The following is a 16,166-nucleotide window of genomic DNA, read 5'->3' as shown; positions in this document are numbered from 1 at the left end:
GTTGCTTGCTCATGGTCACACAGCTAGTAGGTGGGAGGATTAGTATAGAGCCTCCCATACAAGCTCAAATGAACCTTGTAAATATGAAGAGGGATTAGATTCTGACCTTAGCTTTTCCATCCTGTGGTGGCTCCTGGGCTGCAGGTGGGTGTTCAGCCGCCAGCATAGGGGATGAGTCAGGGATGTCAACCTGACTAGCCTGCTGAACCTGGGCAGAGTCAGGTACCACTGTGGGAGGTGGCTCAACGTCCACATAGATGTGATCTGTTGGGGGGTCCTTGGAGGAGCTGAGGGCCCCAGAGGGCTCAGTGGCTATTAGCGAATCTGAAATAAGCAAAATGAAAGCACATCAGGCTGGGAAAACTGGGCTATAGTACAGAGAGGTCACTTCAGGGACCCAACACTGGGCACCAGGCAGCTCTGGATGCAAATATGGCAAGTTCCTACCATCTCTGAACCTGTTTCCTTATTGACAAAATGGCAGTGAAAATGCCCATGTCACTGGGATCATAAATGAGATCAGGATGTAAGGTATTTGATGCCTCATAGCTAATCAATAAACGGTCACACTTATTATTGATCATAGAGTAATTTTAATGAATAGAGGTCATTTATCACAGCATTGTTTGTGGAAGTGGGGAGTTGAAGGCAGCCTGGAGTCTAATATAAGGGAAAAGGAAAAGCAAATTGAGGTAGATGCAGTGGGCAGTGGTAACAAGCTAATGTACACACAGCAGTATGGACAGATCTTAAAACACAGCTTTGAGTGAAAAGAGTAGGAAACCAAATGAAGGTTCTGGCACCATTTCATAACTGTAAATAAAATGGATTTACATTTTACAAGAATTGGTGGTGTGGGGCCTACAGTGGGGAGGGAAGTGGGAGTGGGGACGGGAATAAGGCATGGGGGATGGTGGATATAATGAGCAGCTTTGAACAGACTGATGATAATTGTACATCATGAACTGAGAAGTGCAATTAATTCAACTCTATGCACCTGAGACAGACCAAATTAAAGTAACATCAAGCAGAGAAAACTGTCAGGGAGTGGAGGTGGGCGGAAGCTTGAGGAAGGCTTCTCAGAGTTGTTGACCCTGATGCCATTCTTAAAGCAAGAATCTGGCAACTAACAAAGCAGAGGTGGCACTTAAGGAGCAAATTCTTCAGAAAGATCCAGTAGACCAGGGGGCAGGAGGGGGGGCATCTTTGTGCGGGTCCCATAGCAGTCCACAGCCCCAGAACCAAGGGGAGCTTCCTACCTTGCCCAGCTTCGGTTCCGTCCACCTGTGAGGAGGAGGCGAGGGGCTCCCTGGATTTACACAAAAACTGCTTCAAGCAGTTGATGGTATAGGTGCCCACCAGGGTGCTCCTCCCGAAAGCCCTCCAGTCCACCACGCAGATGCTCAGGGGCGGGTGCAGCAGCTCATTCTCAGGCAGCTCCTGCATGGAGAGGCCAGCACGAGGTCAGGGCACTGCCTGGGCTGAGCCTGGCTGCTGGCGCCCTGCTGACCTGTCTGGGGGCAGGATCTAAGTAAGCCTGACGCCCTTCCTCGTTCTGTCCCTGCCTTGTCATTCTCTTCTCCCAGGCCACCCCTGCAGCTTGCCAGAAGTCTGGAGCAGTGCCTTCCCAAGCCAAGGAGTGATGACCCAAAATGGGAAGAGCAGCACCAACAGTTCATCCGGGGTTTAAACTGCAAAAATCCCACACTTCCAATGGCAGTAGTTGTCAATCGTCCCATTTTGTCATTATTCACTAGAGCTCCCATCTCAGAGATGTGTGCCCAGGCCCAAGACACAAAAGGGAGCCATTCCAAATGGAGCTGCGGGTGAGGGGCCCACTTGTTTCTCTGGTGCTCCTCCACCTCCCTCCCCCAAAGCTCAGCAAAGCTCAGTGTGAAATGTTTGCACACAGATGCACATTCTTTCATTCTAATCTTTGCTGATTTAGCGTATGTGTTCATTGGAATTGACTGGGCTGGACAAAGCAAACTCTTCACAATTAGCACCAAATCAGAGCAGAAAAATGTATGTTGAAATATTGAAACAAAAGGACAGATGCTAAAAAAAAGTCACTGTGGAGAAAGCATAAGTTCACATGTAAACGACTGCCATTTTATGCATAAATAATTTTTTAAAATCTAACTATTGCCTTAACCGGTTTGGCCCAGTGGGTAGATGTACCTTGGTTGCGGGCACATCCTCAGTAGGGGGTGTGCAGGAGGCATCCGATCGGTGATTCTCTCTCATTGATGTTTCTAGCTCTCTATCCCTCTCCCTTCCTCTCTGTAAAAATCAATAATATATATACACACACACACACACACACACACACACACACATATATATATATATATATATATATATATATATATATATTAAATCTAACTATTAAAATGAATTTTGTGAGGGTATGTTATCAGCCAGTGATTCTCAAACTTTAATATGTATCAAAGGGTTTGTTAAGCCAGAACTATCTGGGTCCCAGCCTCCAACAGTTTCTGATTCAGTAGGTGTGGGGTAGGCCTGAGAATTTGTGTTTTTAAAAGGTCCAGGTGATGCTGATGCTGAAGTTGATGAAGGGGGTGGGGGTTGCACTTTGGGGACCACTGTTAACTTGATTTGATCAACTGTACGATCTAACCTGGAACCTTTCCAAACAAACCAAACAACAACAAAAAAATCTATTTTATCTCATTCTGAACTTCTGGCTTTTCACTAAGTTAGACTGTTCTTCTTTGCAGGTGGGGGGCAGCCCAAACTCCAAAACATCTCCCAAGACAATCAACCTGTGAGAAGGAAGGGCAGGAGCAGGTGGGGAACGAGGTGCACGCACCACTTCGAAAGCATCTGCCTGGATGCTGAAGTTTGGGTTGTTCTTGTAGCTCTGGATCACGCAGGACTTGACTCCTCGTCCCCCGCACTCAATGAGAACCTGAGGACGATCCACTGAGAGCAGCTGCACCTTCTTCATCTCTCGGACTCCCCAGAAGAGAACCTGAGGAGAGGACCAGCAGAGCTGTCACTCCAAGGCCCAGGGAGGGGCCAGCAAGGAGGTCCACAGGCTGCCTGGGAACTACAGTATGTTCTTCCAGGAAAGGACTGAGCAGCAACTCGAGGGCCCATCTGATCAACTATGTCTCCTTCCCACCCCACAATTCCCCTCGTGCAATGCACTACTGCCTTTTAGTCCCAAAGATCAACTCGACCCTTCCCTGCGCCTACCTCCACTCGGTATTTACTCAGCACTGGCCGAATGCTGGCAGGAACTGGGTAGATCTGGGTGACATCTGGTGGGTCAATGGGAGGAAGCCCTTGCAGCCCGGATGAAGGGACCTACCACAAAGAACAAGTGCTGGTTAGAAGGTCAAGGACAAGCAAGGACTTCATCCATAAGACCGTCGTTTTTCACCCGGCCCCCAATCCTCCTCCCATCTGGCAACTGTCAATATGTTCTCTGTATCTATGAGTCTGTTTCTGTTTTGTTTGTTCTTTTATTTTATTTTCTACATTCCACTTATAACTGAAATCATATGGTGTTTGTCTTTCTCTGAAGGATTTAAGAAGTACAAAGTGGCAGTTATAAAAACAGCCATAGGGATATAAAGTACAGCATAGGGAATATAGTCAGTAACACTGTAATAACCATGCATAGTGGCAGTTTGGTACTAGACTTATTAGGGTGGTCACATCATAAGTTATATAAATATCTAATCACTATGCTGTATGCCTGGAACTAATATAATAGTGTATGTCTACTGTAAATTGAAAAATAAAAAATGACCCATGAATAGAAAGTATGCATAGGCAGACAGGTCTCATTTCAGTAGAAAGACATTCTCATAATTAAAACCCCTTAATTCCTCATCCTACTTCACTTACAGACAGGCTGGATCAGTGGTCACCAACTGGTGGTCCGTGGACCACTGGTGGTCCGTGAGGTCTGAAAGGTTGGTGACCACTGGGCTGGATAAAAAATCTAGGCAGGAGCTGATGAATGCTGGGACCTGGATGTGTCAGTGGGGATGGCGAGGAAGGGCATGCATGTTTTATGTGTAGCTGGACTTGGTCATTGACAGAAAATGGAGAACGAGGAGAAGAGGATATTTCTGGGACTGTCCCACCCAGTGAGATACATGTGGCTCACTGATGAATCTGAGTTGCTTCCTTTTACTTTTTCCCTCATTCACCTGTTATCAACACCAGCCAAATTATGTAATTGATTAAAACCCTTTCCTCCATAAAAACATTTAGCAAAGACAATGTTTCCAGCTTAAAATGCAACCAAGATGATGCATTTTACCACACTTATTTATTAACTGGCAAGTGCATTCATCCACAAGGGTGACCCTCATTTAGTGAGCACTTAACGATGTGCCACAAAGTTAATAGGTTAATGAGCTCTCCGTAAGATGGGGGGTGGAGGAAGAAAAGTAGCTAGCTCCTTGAGACCTGATAAAACGACATTGGAACTCCAGCAGTGAACTGGGGAAGGGGCTTGGACAGAAGCTGGCCCTTTGAGACTTAACTATCCCCCATGTTGCTACAGAGATTCCTGCTACAGAATATATATATTAAATCTAACTATTAATTAGATTCCTGGTTAGTCAAATAGAAACCACGCCCAATCAGTGAAACAGAAAATGAAGTCTTTCAGAGGCAGGCCTCCAAGGATGAAAATATGTCATTTCCTGTGCATTTGGAGTTAACCAAACTGCAGGAGGACAATCATCCTATTAATAAAAGCCTATGTGGTCATGACGCCCTCACACTGTGACGCCCTCACACTGTAACAAGCAATCACCAGGAGGCTGCGTGCACAGCGGGCGCGTGCGAGTGGATGGGGCTGCGCATGTGCACAGGTGGGCGGGGGCTTGACGCTGTGTGCGCGGCTCCGAGGCAGGTCCCACAGCTCCGTGCGGTGAGGCTGGGGGTCCCGCGGCTCCGAGGCGGGTCCTGCAGCTCTGGCCTACCTCTTTGGGGCAATCCATTGAGGAGCCCCGGATGGGTGGGTGGGGCCTACCTCTTTGGGGCGATCAATCGCAGGGCTCCCACACTGTGAGAGGGCACAGGCGAGGCTGGGGGACCCTCCGCCCCCGGCCCCATGCATGAATTTCATGCACCAGGCCCCTAGTGCTTTAATAAAAGGACTTAGAAAGGGTCGTCTTCCCTTGTGCAGGCCACCAAGCACTGCCTTCAAGATCTGGCTCAACACGGGTAGCTTTCAAGAAGCTGCCCCTGATTTGATCCCAGCCACTGGGGCCGTTCTCCTACCCTTCAGTCCTTGGAACGTAGCGTGTCCTTTCTAGAAACTTAGTGCAGAAATTCATGACTGAGCCTGGACACCAGGCTCTGCTGTGTGACCCTGCATGAGTCTCTTTCCCTCTCTGGGCCTCCAATATTGGGCCAGATGATCTTTGAGTGCCTTGGAAGTCAGATGTTCTATGAAGCATTGTTTTGGGGAAGGAGGTTCTCCTCACGGGGGGAGGAGGGGTGTTTGTCTGGCCCAGAGGAAGTGTTTATTTCATTTCATTCTCCCAGTCCCACAATTGGCATTCCACATCCAGTGGGCTCCTGATAAATGTTTATTGGCTGACACATTAGCTCCATATGCCTGACAAAGCCTAATTGCTCACCACAACCTGCAAAGCACAAATATATCACCTTTTCTGTTTTAACAGACATATTCTAGTTGGCAAGGGCAGATGTGGTCAATTCAATTATAAGAAAGCTCAGAAAAAAGCAGACAGCAGACACTGTGAATGCCAAACAGGCTCAAGACAATGAAGGTGCAGAATGAGCCAGACCAGATAGGAGAGCTGGGAAATAATGAGGATGCATGGCCCGTGCTGCCTGGCGGTGAAGAGGTGAGCAATTTGCCTGCAAAACACCACCTCACTGAGAAAGCTAACTGCCCCTCGAGCTCCAGAGATAAAGGCACAGAACAGCTGGGATGGGGCAGAGGATGGTGCTCTGGGTAGTTTTTACAAAGCTCCGCATATCTGTTTGCTCATCCTGGGGCTGCTGAAATGTCAGTCTGGTGAAACTTTGTTCCACGAGTGCCTGAAAGATGCCCTTAGTGTTCAACACAGGCTGTGAAGCTCAGTGCGTGGTGGAGATTAAACGGCTTTGCTCCCAGCTAAGCTGAAATGCTTTCACAGTGAAATGGGGCAGCTGCTGGTTTATAAAAGTACTAGAGGCCCGGTGCACGAAATTCATGCAGGGGGTGTGGGGGGTGTCCCTCAGCCCAGCCTGCACTCTCTCCAATCTGGGACCCCTCGAGGGATGTCCGACTGCCCGTTTAGGCCCGATCTGACCGATATCCCTCTCATAATCCAGGACTGCTGGCTCCCAACTGCTCACCTGCCTGCCTTCCTGATTGCCCCTAACCACTTCTGCCTGCCAGCCTGATCACCCCCTAGCCACTCCCCTGCCAGCCTGATTGATGTCTAACTATTCTCCAGCCAGCCTGTTTGCCCCCAACTTCCCTCCTCTGCTGGCCTGGTCACCCCTAACTGCCCTCCCCTGCAGGCTTGATCGCCCCCAACTGCCCTCCCTTGCAGGCCTGGTCCCTCCCAACTGCCCTCCCCTGCTGGCCTGATCACCCATAACTGCCCTCCCTTGCAGGCCTAGGCCCTCCCAACTGCCCTCCCCTGCTGGCCTAATTGCCCACAACTGCCCTCCCTTGCAGGCCTGGTCCCTCCTAACTTCCCTCCCCTGCTGTCCATCTTGTGGTGGCCATCTTGTGTCCACATGGGGGCAGGATCTTTGACCACATGGGGGCAGCCATCTTGTGTGTTGGAGTGATGGTCAATCTGCATATTACTCTTTTATTAGTTAGGATAGAGGCCTGGTGCATGGGTGGGGGCCAGTTGGTTTGCCCTGAAGGGTGTCCTGGATCAGGGTGGGGATTCCCTTGGGGTGTGGGGCGGTCTGGGCAAGGGGCCTGTGGTGGTTTTCAGGCTGGCCATGCCCCCTGGCGACCCAAGCAGAGGCCCTGGTATCTGGGATTTATTTATCTTCTACAATTGAAACTTTGTAGCCTGGAGCGGAACCAAGCCTTCTGCTCCCTCCGTGGTGGCAGCCATTTCTGTTGGGATTTATGTATCTTCTATAATTGAAACTTTGTAGCCTTAAGCGGAGGCCAAAGCAGGCCAGGGCTGCGGAAACTTGGCTTCCTCCATCGCTGGAGGCAACCCTAGCCTCCTGCTCTCTCCAGCTCCGTGGCTGCCACCATTTCTGTTGGGATTAATTTATCTTCTATAATTGAAACTTTGTAGCCTTAAACAGAGCCCTGGGCTGGCCAGAGTGTGTGGAAAGCTTGGCTTCCTCCATCGCCGGGGAAACCCAAGCCTCCCTCCTGCTCTCTCCGTGGCGCAGCCATTTTGGTAAGGTTAATTTGCATACTTGCTCCTGACTGGCTGGTGGGCATGGCTTGTGTGTGTAGCAGAGTGATGGTTAATTTGCATATTACTCTTTTATTAGATAGGATATAGTGTGTAGTGTCTGCATGGGGCCAGGGAAAGATAAAGAATTGTTATGAAGGCAAAATGGTAAGAATCAGGGGTGGGCAGGATAAGCTGGCCCAAAAGCCAAATTATTGTAACATCCCAGTAGAGACAAAATATCAGGACCTCCAAGGAGGGCCCCCTGCAGGGCTGGGATGGGACCTAGGGTGCAAAAGTCAGGGAGCTGCCACTCTCAGGGTCATGCATGTAAACAAATGGCCTTCCCATAGCCCGAATTAAACAGGAAAGAGAGCGTGTTGTAGGGCGGAAGAAAGCATTTGACTTGGCGGGGGTGGGGAAAGCTTCCTGGAGGAGGCATCTCTGGCTCTGAATTTGATGATGACCTTTTCCCTAAAGAGGTAGGTGGAGTGTGGAGGTTGGGGTGGGCAGAGTGGGGAGACATTTCCAAATGGGGTAACCGCATGACTCAGAGTAGCCTGGCATAAAGAGGCCATAGTGTGTGTAGAGTCATATGTTGAGATGTGAGGCTAAAAAACAGCTTGAAGCCAAATCTGGGGAGAATCTAAATGCCAACCTATAATTTCCTATGGGCCAGATTTTTTTTTTTTTCATGAACAACTATAAAGAGTTATTATGCAAAGAAAAAAAAAGTTTCATAGTCAAAAACCTTTGGAAAATCCTAGATCTTCTCAGAGTCCTCACCATGGTAATGGGCATTTCCAAACCCCACGAGGGATATAATCTGAGCCAGTTTCCAAATTTCATTTCCCTTATTTGGAGGGACTGCATTTGGTGTTAAAACAGACCTGGGGAAATGTTTCTGGAGGTAATAAGCAGCAGGGAGCCACTGATGATTTCTGAAGAGGAGAGTGGCGTGGCCCACTCGTGTTCTGGAAGGACCGGGGAGGATAAAATGACAAGGAAAGGGCAGGAAAGAGGCTGAAATACCAGGAAAAGAGGCCAACGCAGCAGTCCTGAAGGGAAACAGGGTCTGTGAGAACAGGGAAGAGGGAAGCCATCCAAGGAACAGCGTGGCCTGGCTCTAGGTCCAGAGTGAAGAATTAAAGCTGAGTCTGAATTTTCAAGGCAGAGTCTGGGAGAAGAGCAGGGCCATGGACCAGGACTGGGATGACAGGGGTGGGGACGAGGCAGCTAGCTTGGGCAGGGATGGGAAATAGAGATCATGAATTCTGTTTGGGGCATCAAAACACCAAGGTACTAAATCCTTCTCCTGAGACGGGGGAGTGTTTCAGAAAAGGAGATGGAGAAGCTGAGGAGGCCATCGCAGATGAAAACTGAGAGCAGTGGGAGACAGATGAAGGCATTTCCAGCTCCTGTCTCTCAGCATGTACAAGATGCACAGGCAAAGACAGCTGCGCTGATGATCAAATTACTTTTTGAACAAGTAATCAAATGAGAAGTCCTAATGGAACCCTAATGAATTTTATCTCTTAGGCTGCTTGCCTCTGACAATGCTTCCTCTATTAACTCAGCTGTCAGCAGGCAGCAGGGTCTCACCTCTATGCTCAGCGTGGAGGAGTGAGGGAGGGGGAGAGGCGGACATGGAATGGAGAGAGCCAGAGCCCTCGGAGGACCTGAAGGGGTCGGTAAGTCAGGCCCTCAGTGACAGACCAGGGGACTCACACTCAGAGCACTTCAGGAAGCTTCGTGTAATTAAAAGAGTGGTTAACTGAATCCAATTCAATTAACCTTGAGCCTCAGCTTTTCAGCTTCCTCTTCTTTTTTTTAATTACCTGCTGGTGTGGCTCAGTGGGTGAGCATCAACCTATGAACCAGGAAGTCATAGTTCAATTCCAAGTAAGAGCACATGCCTGGGTTGTGGGCTCGATCTCCAGTAGGAGTTGAGCAGGAGGCAACTGATCAATTATCTCTCTCATCATTTATGTTTCTATCTCTCCCTCTCCCTTCCTCTCTGAAATCAATAAAAATATATTTTTAAAAAAGTTAAATGTAGCCCTAACTGGTTTGGCTCAGTAGATAGAGTTTTGGACTGAAGGGTCCCAGGTTCGATTCTGGTTAAGGGCATGTACCTTGGTTGTGGGCACATCCCTGGAAGGGGTGGGGGCGGTGTGTGCAGGAGGCAGCCGATCCATGTTTCTCTCTCATTGATGTTTCTAACTCTCTATCCCTCTCCCTTCCTCTCTGTAAAAAATCAATAAAATATATTAAAAAATAAAATAAAGAGTACAATATAAAAAAATAAAGTAAAATAAATAAAAAGTTAAATGTATTGGGGAAACATTGGTTAATAACAGTATATAATTTTCAGGTGTACAAATTATAATTTGCCATGTGTGTACTACCTGTGAAATGGGAATCATAATACCTATCTCAGCAGGATGGCGGGAGGTCTGGTGTGATGAAAGGCATGTGAGGCAGTAAACACAACGCTGGGCACATGGTAAAGCCCCACAAATGTTTGCTCCCTTCCTCTTTGCTACCCTCTCATGGTCCATAGGCTGCTCAAGGACTTGTACAGAGGGCTGTTCAAGCATTGTTGGCTAAACCCATAAGAACAGTCCATCCTGGGATTCTACCTTCTAGCACAGGGGCGCTTGGAATAGTCTGTGTTCTTAGGTGGCACCTCCAAGATCCCCAGAAGGAAACACCTCCAGACCCAGATCAGCAGGGAGGGACCAGACACAGTTTCAAGGACGTGCCCTTCCAGGGAGGCCGCTTCCCTGGCCAGGTGGACTAGATAGACGACGACCAGTGCAGGTGTCACCTCCACCTCAGGGAGGGACCAGACACAGTTTCAAGGATGTGCCCTTCCAGGGAGGTTGCTTCCCTGTCCAGGTGGACTAGATAGACGACGACCAGTGCAGGTGTCACCTCCACCTCACTCACCTGTAACAGCTCGAACACGGCAAGAAGGTCCCCTCCAGAGAGGTTCCCACAGAAGATGGGGTGATAGCACAGCCTGGGCGCCTCGTAGTCCTGGTCGGCCAGCTTCACGACAGGAGCAGCCACCGTGGCTCCCAAATATTCCGGCTTTCCCTGAGGCAGAAAAGAAGTGACTTTTGGTCCTGATTGCCACCTACCTGGTCCTGAGCTGCATCAGCACAATTTTGTAAATAATCTTCACAAAACCATCAGCCTCAGTATCTCGCTCTTGCTGCTGCCCTCATACACCTTTCCAAGGACTGGGCTCCCAGAGAAGACTCTAAGAGGGTCACTTTAAGGATTCCCTGGCCCAAGACTATCTTAGGGGTTCTCTCTCCTCAGCATAGAGAGCTCAGTGGCATAAAGTTAAAATAATCATCTAGGGGACCGCAGCCAGTGTGGCTCAGTGGTTGAGCTTTGACTATGAACCAGGAGGTCACAGTTCAATTCCCAGTCGGGTGCATGCCCAGGGTTGCAGGCTCAATCCCCAAAAGAGGGTGTGCAAGAGGCTGCCAATCAGTGGTTCTCTCTCATCACTGATGTTTCTATCTCTCTCTCTCCTTCTCCCTTCCTTTCTGAAATAAAAAAAAATATACTTAAAAAAATAAAATTATCACCTAGGGTAACTTTGGAGGGGAAAAGGAGAAATAAGGTGGCACCAAACATTCCACAAGCTCTCCAGGGCAGGAAACTATTGTGGTCAGGAATGTGAGCTTTGGAGTCTGGCAACCCTATGGCCTTGGGCCATTTCACTCAACCTTTTTTCAGCCTTATGCCTAAAATGTAGTTCAAACTACTATCTGTTAATAAGGCCATGAAGGTTGATGCAATGATGTATGTGCTTTGCACAGTGACTGGTATACAATGAGTGCTCAACTCATGGTAAAATGATGATGATGATGATGATGGTCATGATGATGATAAAGGTCAATATGCTTAAATAACAGAGCAGTTCTACCCTATTTTTCTTGGTAGTAAAAGAGGGTGTTAACATATCTATATATATATAAAAGCCTAAGCAACCCTCATGACTTGTTGACTGGAAGGACTGGTCGACCAGTCGCTATGACATGCACTGACCACCAGGGGGCAGACACTCAACGCAGGAGCTGCCCCTGGTGGTCAGTGCGCTCCCAGAGCCAACCTCCCGCGGCCCCTCCCCCCAGCTGGCGGCCCCCATTGGCTAAACCATTTGTAGAGACCTGCTTCTGGGTCAGGGTTCCGTATGTGGCAGAGCAGCTCCCTCACTGCAATCTATTGTAAGTCAGCCCTCAACACAAAGATTTATCTCGCTCCCATCCTCTTCCTTCCCCTGGGGGCCACCCACTGGTAGTAAGGGAAGGAGGAGGGGGCGAGGGGAAAACTGCATAGCTTCGGCATCTGTTCCTTGTTCCTTCTGAGCCTGGACCCGGCAACTGTAGCCTCCTCTCCCGACCCCGCAGGGGCCTCCGGGCCCGGGCTGAGACAGGGAACCAGGGGTGGGTGACGGCAGAAGCGGCCCCTTTCCCAGGGGAGCTGAGGACCGGCTCCCTCCTCGGGGGGCCAGCAGTCAACCTCCCGCCGCAGTCCCTCCCCGGCCAGCTTGCAGGGGCCTCTGGTTTTTATATGTATGTATGGAGTTTAAGAACTATTAGATGGCACCATCTCCTGCCTCTTCCCACACCTGCTCCCAGGAGCATGGGCCCACGCTCCCCTGGGAGCAGCATGGGGCCACAGCCTGGGGCTGCTTTGCTTGCTGTTTATCTCAGGACCTCCTGGAATGCAAGCTTCATGCAGGCAGGGCTGCCTGTTTTATTCACTGCTGTATCCCCTGGCACAGGGCAAGCACTTGGTACATGTTTATCGAGTGAAAGCTGTTGGGTTAAAGACCTCTGAAGTCCAAGGACAGCGCCCACATGCCCTTCTGGGGCTGGGGCTGGGGCTGGGTTTGAGCAGTTGCAGGGCTTCGTTGCCTTGGGACTCATGAACCAGTACATGCCTTGCTGGCTGTAGGAGGAAGCCTGGGTGAGGTGGAAATGGGGGTTAGTTCAGCCACACTCAGGAAACAGTAGCCTGCTGGTATTCACTGGAAGGGTCAGACCTGGTTCTAATCTGGGAACAGGTAGGGCAGCTGAGGTGATGTGCCGTATACTTATTTTGCCTATATCTAGCTTAGAAGAATTAAATTTGGTCCTGGAAACAAAAGAGTAGACATAAGCCCAAGCAAAAAAATTTGCAAAATATGAACTCATTTCCTAGACAGCCAGCAGACCCCAATGAGAGCACAAGGCCCTGAGTAAGGAGAGAAAGCTCTAGACTGAAACTGCACGTGTGGCAGAGTCAGAATCTCATAATCGGGCTGTCCCTGCAGGACGCGACCCCGGGCAGCTGCCGCCTGCAGTGCAAACAGAATCTGTGCATGTCCACGTGCATCTCCCCGGAGGAAAGTGCAAAACACTCAGGAGTTTTCTCTCTCCTACGTTTCCTTTTCCTTTAAATGGGAGAATGGAAGCTTGTTTTTCCATAAAGGGTTTGGCTTGGGGGTGGGGGGGGGCGAGAGCACAGAATAGAGATCTAGAAGGAGTCGGAACAGCAAAGGCAGCCAAGGGAAACCCACGGAGCAGGCTGGTTTAGGGGGAGCTTTCAGAGATGCTTAATTGTTGTTACTGGTCTTCAAATAAAAATAGGATTGGAACCATGCTGTTAGGAACTAAATTGAAAAGGTGTGTATTTTGTGGCTGTCTCTACAGAAAATCTATACTATACTCCCAAGAGTAGAACTCACATTCCATAAATATATACATCTAGCTCCAACTTTGAGACAGAGATAGAGATAGAGATAGAGATAGAGATAGAGATAAAGGAGAAGGAGGAGGAGGAGGAGGAGGAGGAGGAGGAGGAGGAGGAGGAGGAGGAGGAATGAAGAAGTAGAGTATGTGTTTCTAAAAGCATACAGTCACACCAGCCACGCCCACATGTAGGTACAGAAAGAGTAGGCACAGAAGGTTAGGCTCAAGTTCTGCCTCTGCCTCCAGCTAGCTTTGACCTTGAACAAGGCATTTGACCTTTCTGGGTCTCCTTTTCCTTCTCTAGGAAGCAAGAGGGCAATTTGTGCTCTCCAAGGTGCCTGCTCACCTTCTACAATTTTCCCATCCTAATTTCCTCCTGACCTTGGATCCAGGTCAGAGCTGCCAGGATGCTCTGAGGTGAAGAAGCTTTAGGAAGGCTTTTCAGAACAGCTGTTGTATTTAATATATTTGTGCTTCTGCAACTTCCCGAGGAGGTAGAGATAGCAAATAAGCAAACATTGCCTTTCATTTTAGACTTCTCAATTTAAAAAGAAGATGTGATTTGTTATTTTTAAAAAATCTTCAGTAAGCTTTTGAATCTATCCAATGTTTCAGAACACAGACATATTTGGAGAGGAAGAAGTCTGGTCACCATCATAACAAAAATGGGATAGAATGAATGCATTGTTGCAGGTTTCGGAAGTAACAACCAAGAAAAAAATAAAGACCCAGCTACAAAGGCTGAATTGGTGACAATACCCATTCATCCCCTTCCAGCCAGGCGAGATCAGTAAACAACTCCTGTTTTCAAAAGGCATGGACATTGTCATTACGCAGCAATGGGACATGGAACCAGCTGGGGCTGGGCACATGTGGGGGTTGCGCTATAAAGTATCCTATTCCTGAACTCGTGTGTGACAACCGAAGCTCTGTGACCCAGATCCTATTATAATTGCAATGTAAAGGGAATTCTAAGTGAAAAACCCTTTAGTGCAGCAAATGGTCACCACCCATTTTCCTGGTTCTGCAATTCACTGCTTTCCCGGGTGGGGACTGCTGCCAGGCACGTCTGGGTCCTGAGCAGTAACAGGCTGGTTAAATAACGTAAGTAAAACAAAGCGCAGTCAGCACGGTCACAGGCCGCTCACCACCGCGTCGCTGTCATACAGCTCCACCACCACCAAGGGCGGGGACTCCTCCAGCTCTTTGTGGTCTCCATGCAACACCAAGTCATTGAACAGCAGCATCTGGTTCCAGGTCGGGGAGAGGGTCTGGGAAATGACCTGGAAGGTGGGGCGGAAAGAAAAGTGAAAGATCACTCAGTCAGGTTGTGAGGGTTCTGAGGTGCATTCAATGGATACCTATGAATGGCAAAGAGAACACATCCTCGTCATCACTGCTCACTCACTCCACATTCAAGGGACAATGTAAACCGATGTACTTCTAAGTGCTAGATGCTTATAGATGAAAAGATTCCTGCCCTGCAGATGCTTAAACAAGTTTCAGGGGTAGAACCCCTATGATGTTTAATACCCTAAGCCCGTGGTCGGCAAACTGCAGCTCGCGAGCCACATGCGGCTCTTTGGCCCCTTGAGTATGGCTCTTCCACAAAATACCACAGCCTGGGTGAGTCTATTTTGAAGAAGTGGTGTTAGAAGAAGTTTAAGTTTAAAAAATCTGGCTCTCAAAAGAAATTTCAATCACTGTACGGTTGATATTTGGCTCTGTTGACGAATGAGTTTGCCGACCACTGCCCTAAGCATTTAATAGGTCATTTCAACTCCTTCACACGCACTGCTTCTGGGAGGTGCACCCAGTTATCCATTCATATTACAGACCAGGCAACTGAGGCTCATTTGTCAAGAGCCAACAAGTGGCAGAACTGAGATTTGACCCGGATCTCTGGTGTCAAAGCCCAGGCTGCCAAACTCCTTCCACCTTACCAAGCAGACGCTAATACTGTCTCCATTTTATGGAAGGGCAAACTGAGGGTGGGGATAGCTGGTGATTCTTCACTTGTGAGCAAATACCATTTTGTTATCAAATCCTCTCTCTTAGGTCAGGAAGCAGAGCATCCTGCACTCTTCTTGTTTTCATGCTCATTTTGTAGAATGGAGTCACTTCCTTCTGAGGTCTCTCTCGACTTCCCTCCTAGACAGAGCTAAGCCCTCTCTTCAGCGCCTCTTGGAGGACCAGCATTTCAGGGTTTTTTACAGGGTAGCTGTCTGTCTGGAGGACTGCCTATCTCCACGCCCAGATCACACAGTATGCTGGGCAGGGGCTGGCTCCACACTCCCCCTCCCTCCCCCCCCCCCACTCCCCTGAGCCCAGCATGGGGCCTGGCACAGAGCAGACACCCCACAGGCGCTGGTGAAGAGGACACCCCGCTGGTTCACATTATGATCCCGGTCTGCGTGTCATAAATCAAAATGCAATCTCACCCGTCACCCAGATCACGGCCTCACTTTGGGAAGAAATGTCAGCCTTTGTAACATCAACCAACGTAATGGCCACCATTCATCAATCACCTATTCTCTTAACTCTGCTTCTTCACAATAGCCCTATTTTAAGATGGCAGGCCAGGGTTCAGTGAGTCAATGCAGCTAGAAAAGAGATGAGCTGGAATGAAACCTCAGGTCTCTTTGTGTCCTCTGTCTTCACTCCCAGTGACAAGCAAATCCTTTACGGAGCTTCCCTCTCTCAGAACAGCCCATCCTCAGAGAACAGAGTAGGTCCTAGCAAATGCGATCCGATGAGCAAGCCTAGTGGACTTGTGCCGATTAAGAACCCTTTTCTCCTTTCCACACTCAGTGTACCGAAAAGGGGGAGAGCACAGAGGAAAGGATCCATCTCCATCAGGCCTCACAGCAGCCATCAGGAAGTTGTATTTTGCAGAAGAAAGACACACTGAATTGCAGGGATGTTTGAAAGCACACACAGCCTCCCGGCTGGTAAGTGCAAAGCAACAGGCCAGCCTAGGCTTCCTGTCCGCAAAGCTGGAAAACCTCCCCCACCAAGACCCCACAGT

General features: G+C 49.0%; 1 protein-coding gene across 1 annotated transcript in view; it reads right to left on the bottom strand.

The window, feature by feature from the left end:
* The window catches only part of FER1L6 (fer-1 like family member 6), a gene marked incomplete at both ends in the record, with an annotated part of 100,696 nt that overhangs the window by 30,312 nt on the left and 54,218 nt on the right, over positions 1–16,166 (bottom strand). The window contains 6 exons of the mRNA XM_080646770.1: positions 107–324; positions 1,260–1,440; positions 2,834–2,995; positions 3,223–3,333; positions 10,335–10,484; positions 14,287–14,421. Coding sequence (XP_080502896.1) covers positions 107–324; positions 1,260–1,440; positions 2,834–2,995; positions 3,223–3,333; positions 10,335–10,484; positions 14,287–14,421 — 957 coding nt within the window. The remainder of the gene's footprint in view (positions 1–106; positions 325–1,259; positions 1,441–2,833; positions 2,996–3,222; positions 3,334–10,334; positions 10,485–14,286; positions 14,422–16,166) is intronic.

This window comes from Plecotus auritus (assembly GCF_963455305.1).
Source record: "Plecotus auritus genome assembly, chromosome: 11".
Taxonomy (NCBI): Eukaryota; Metazoa; Chordata; class Mammalia; order Chiroptera; family Vespertilionidae; genus Plecotus; species Plecotus auritus.
This window is presented reverse-complemented; position numbering and strand designations above follow the sequence as displayed.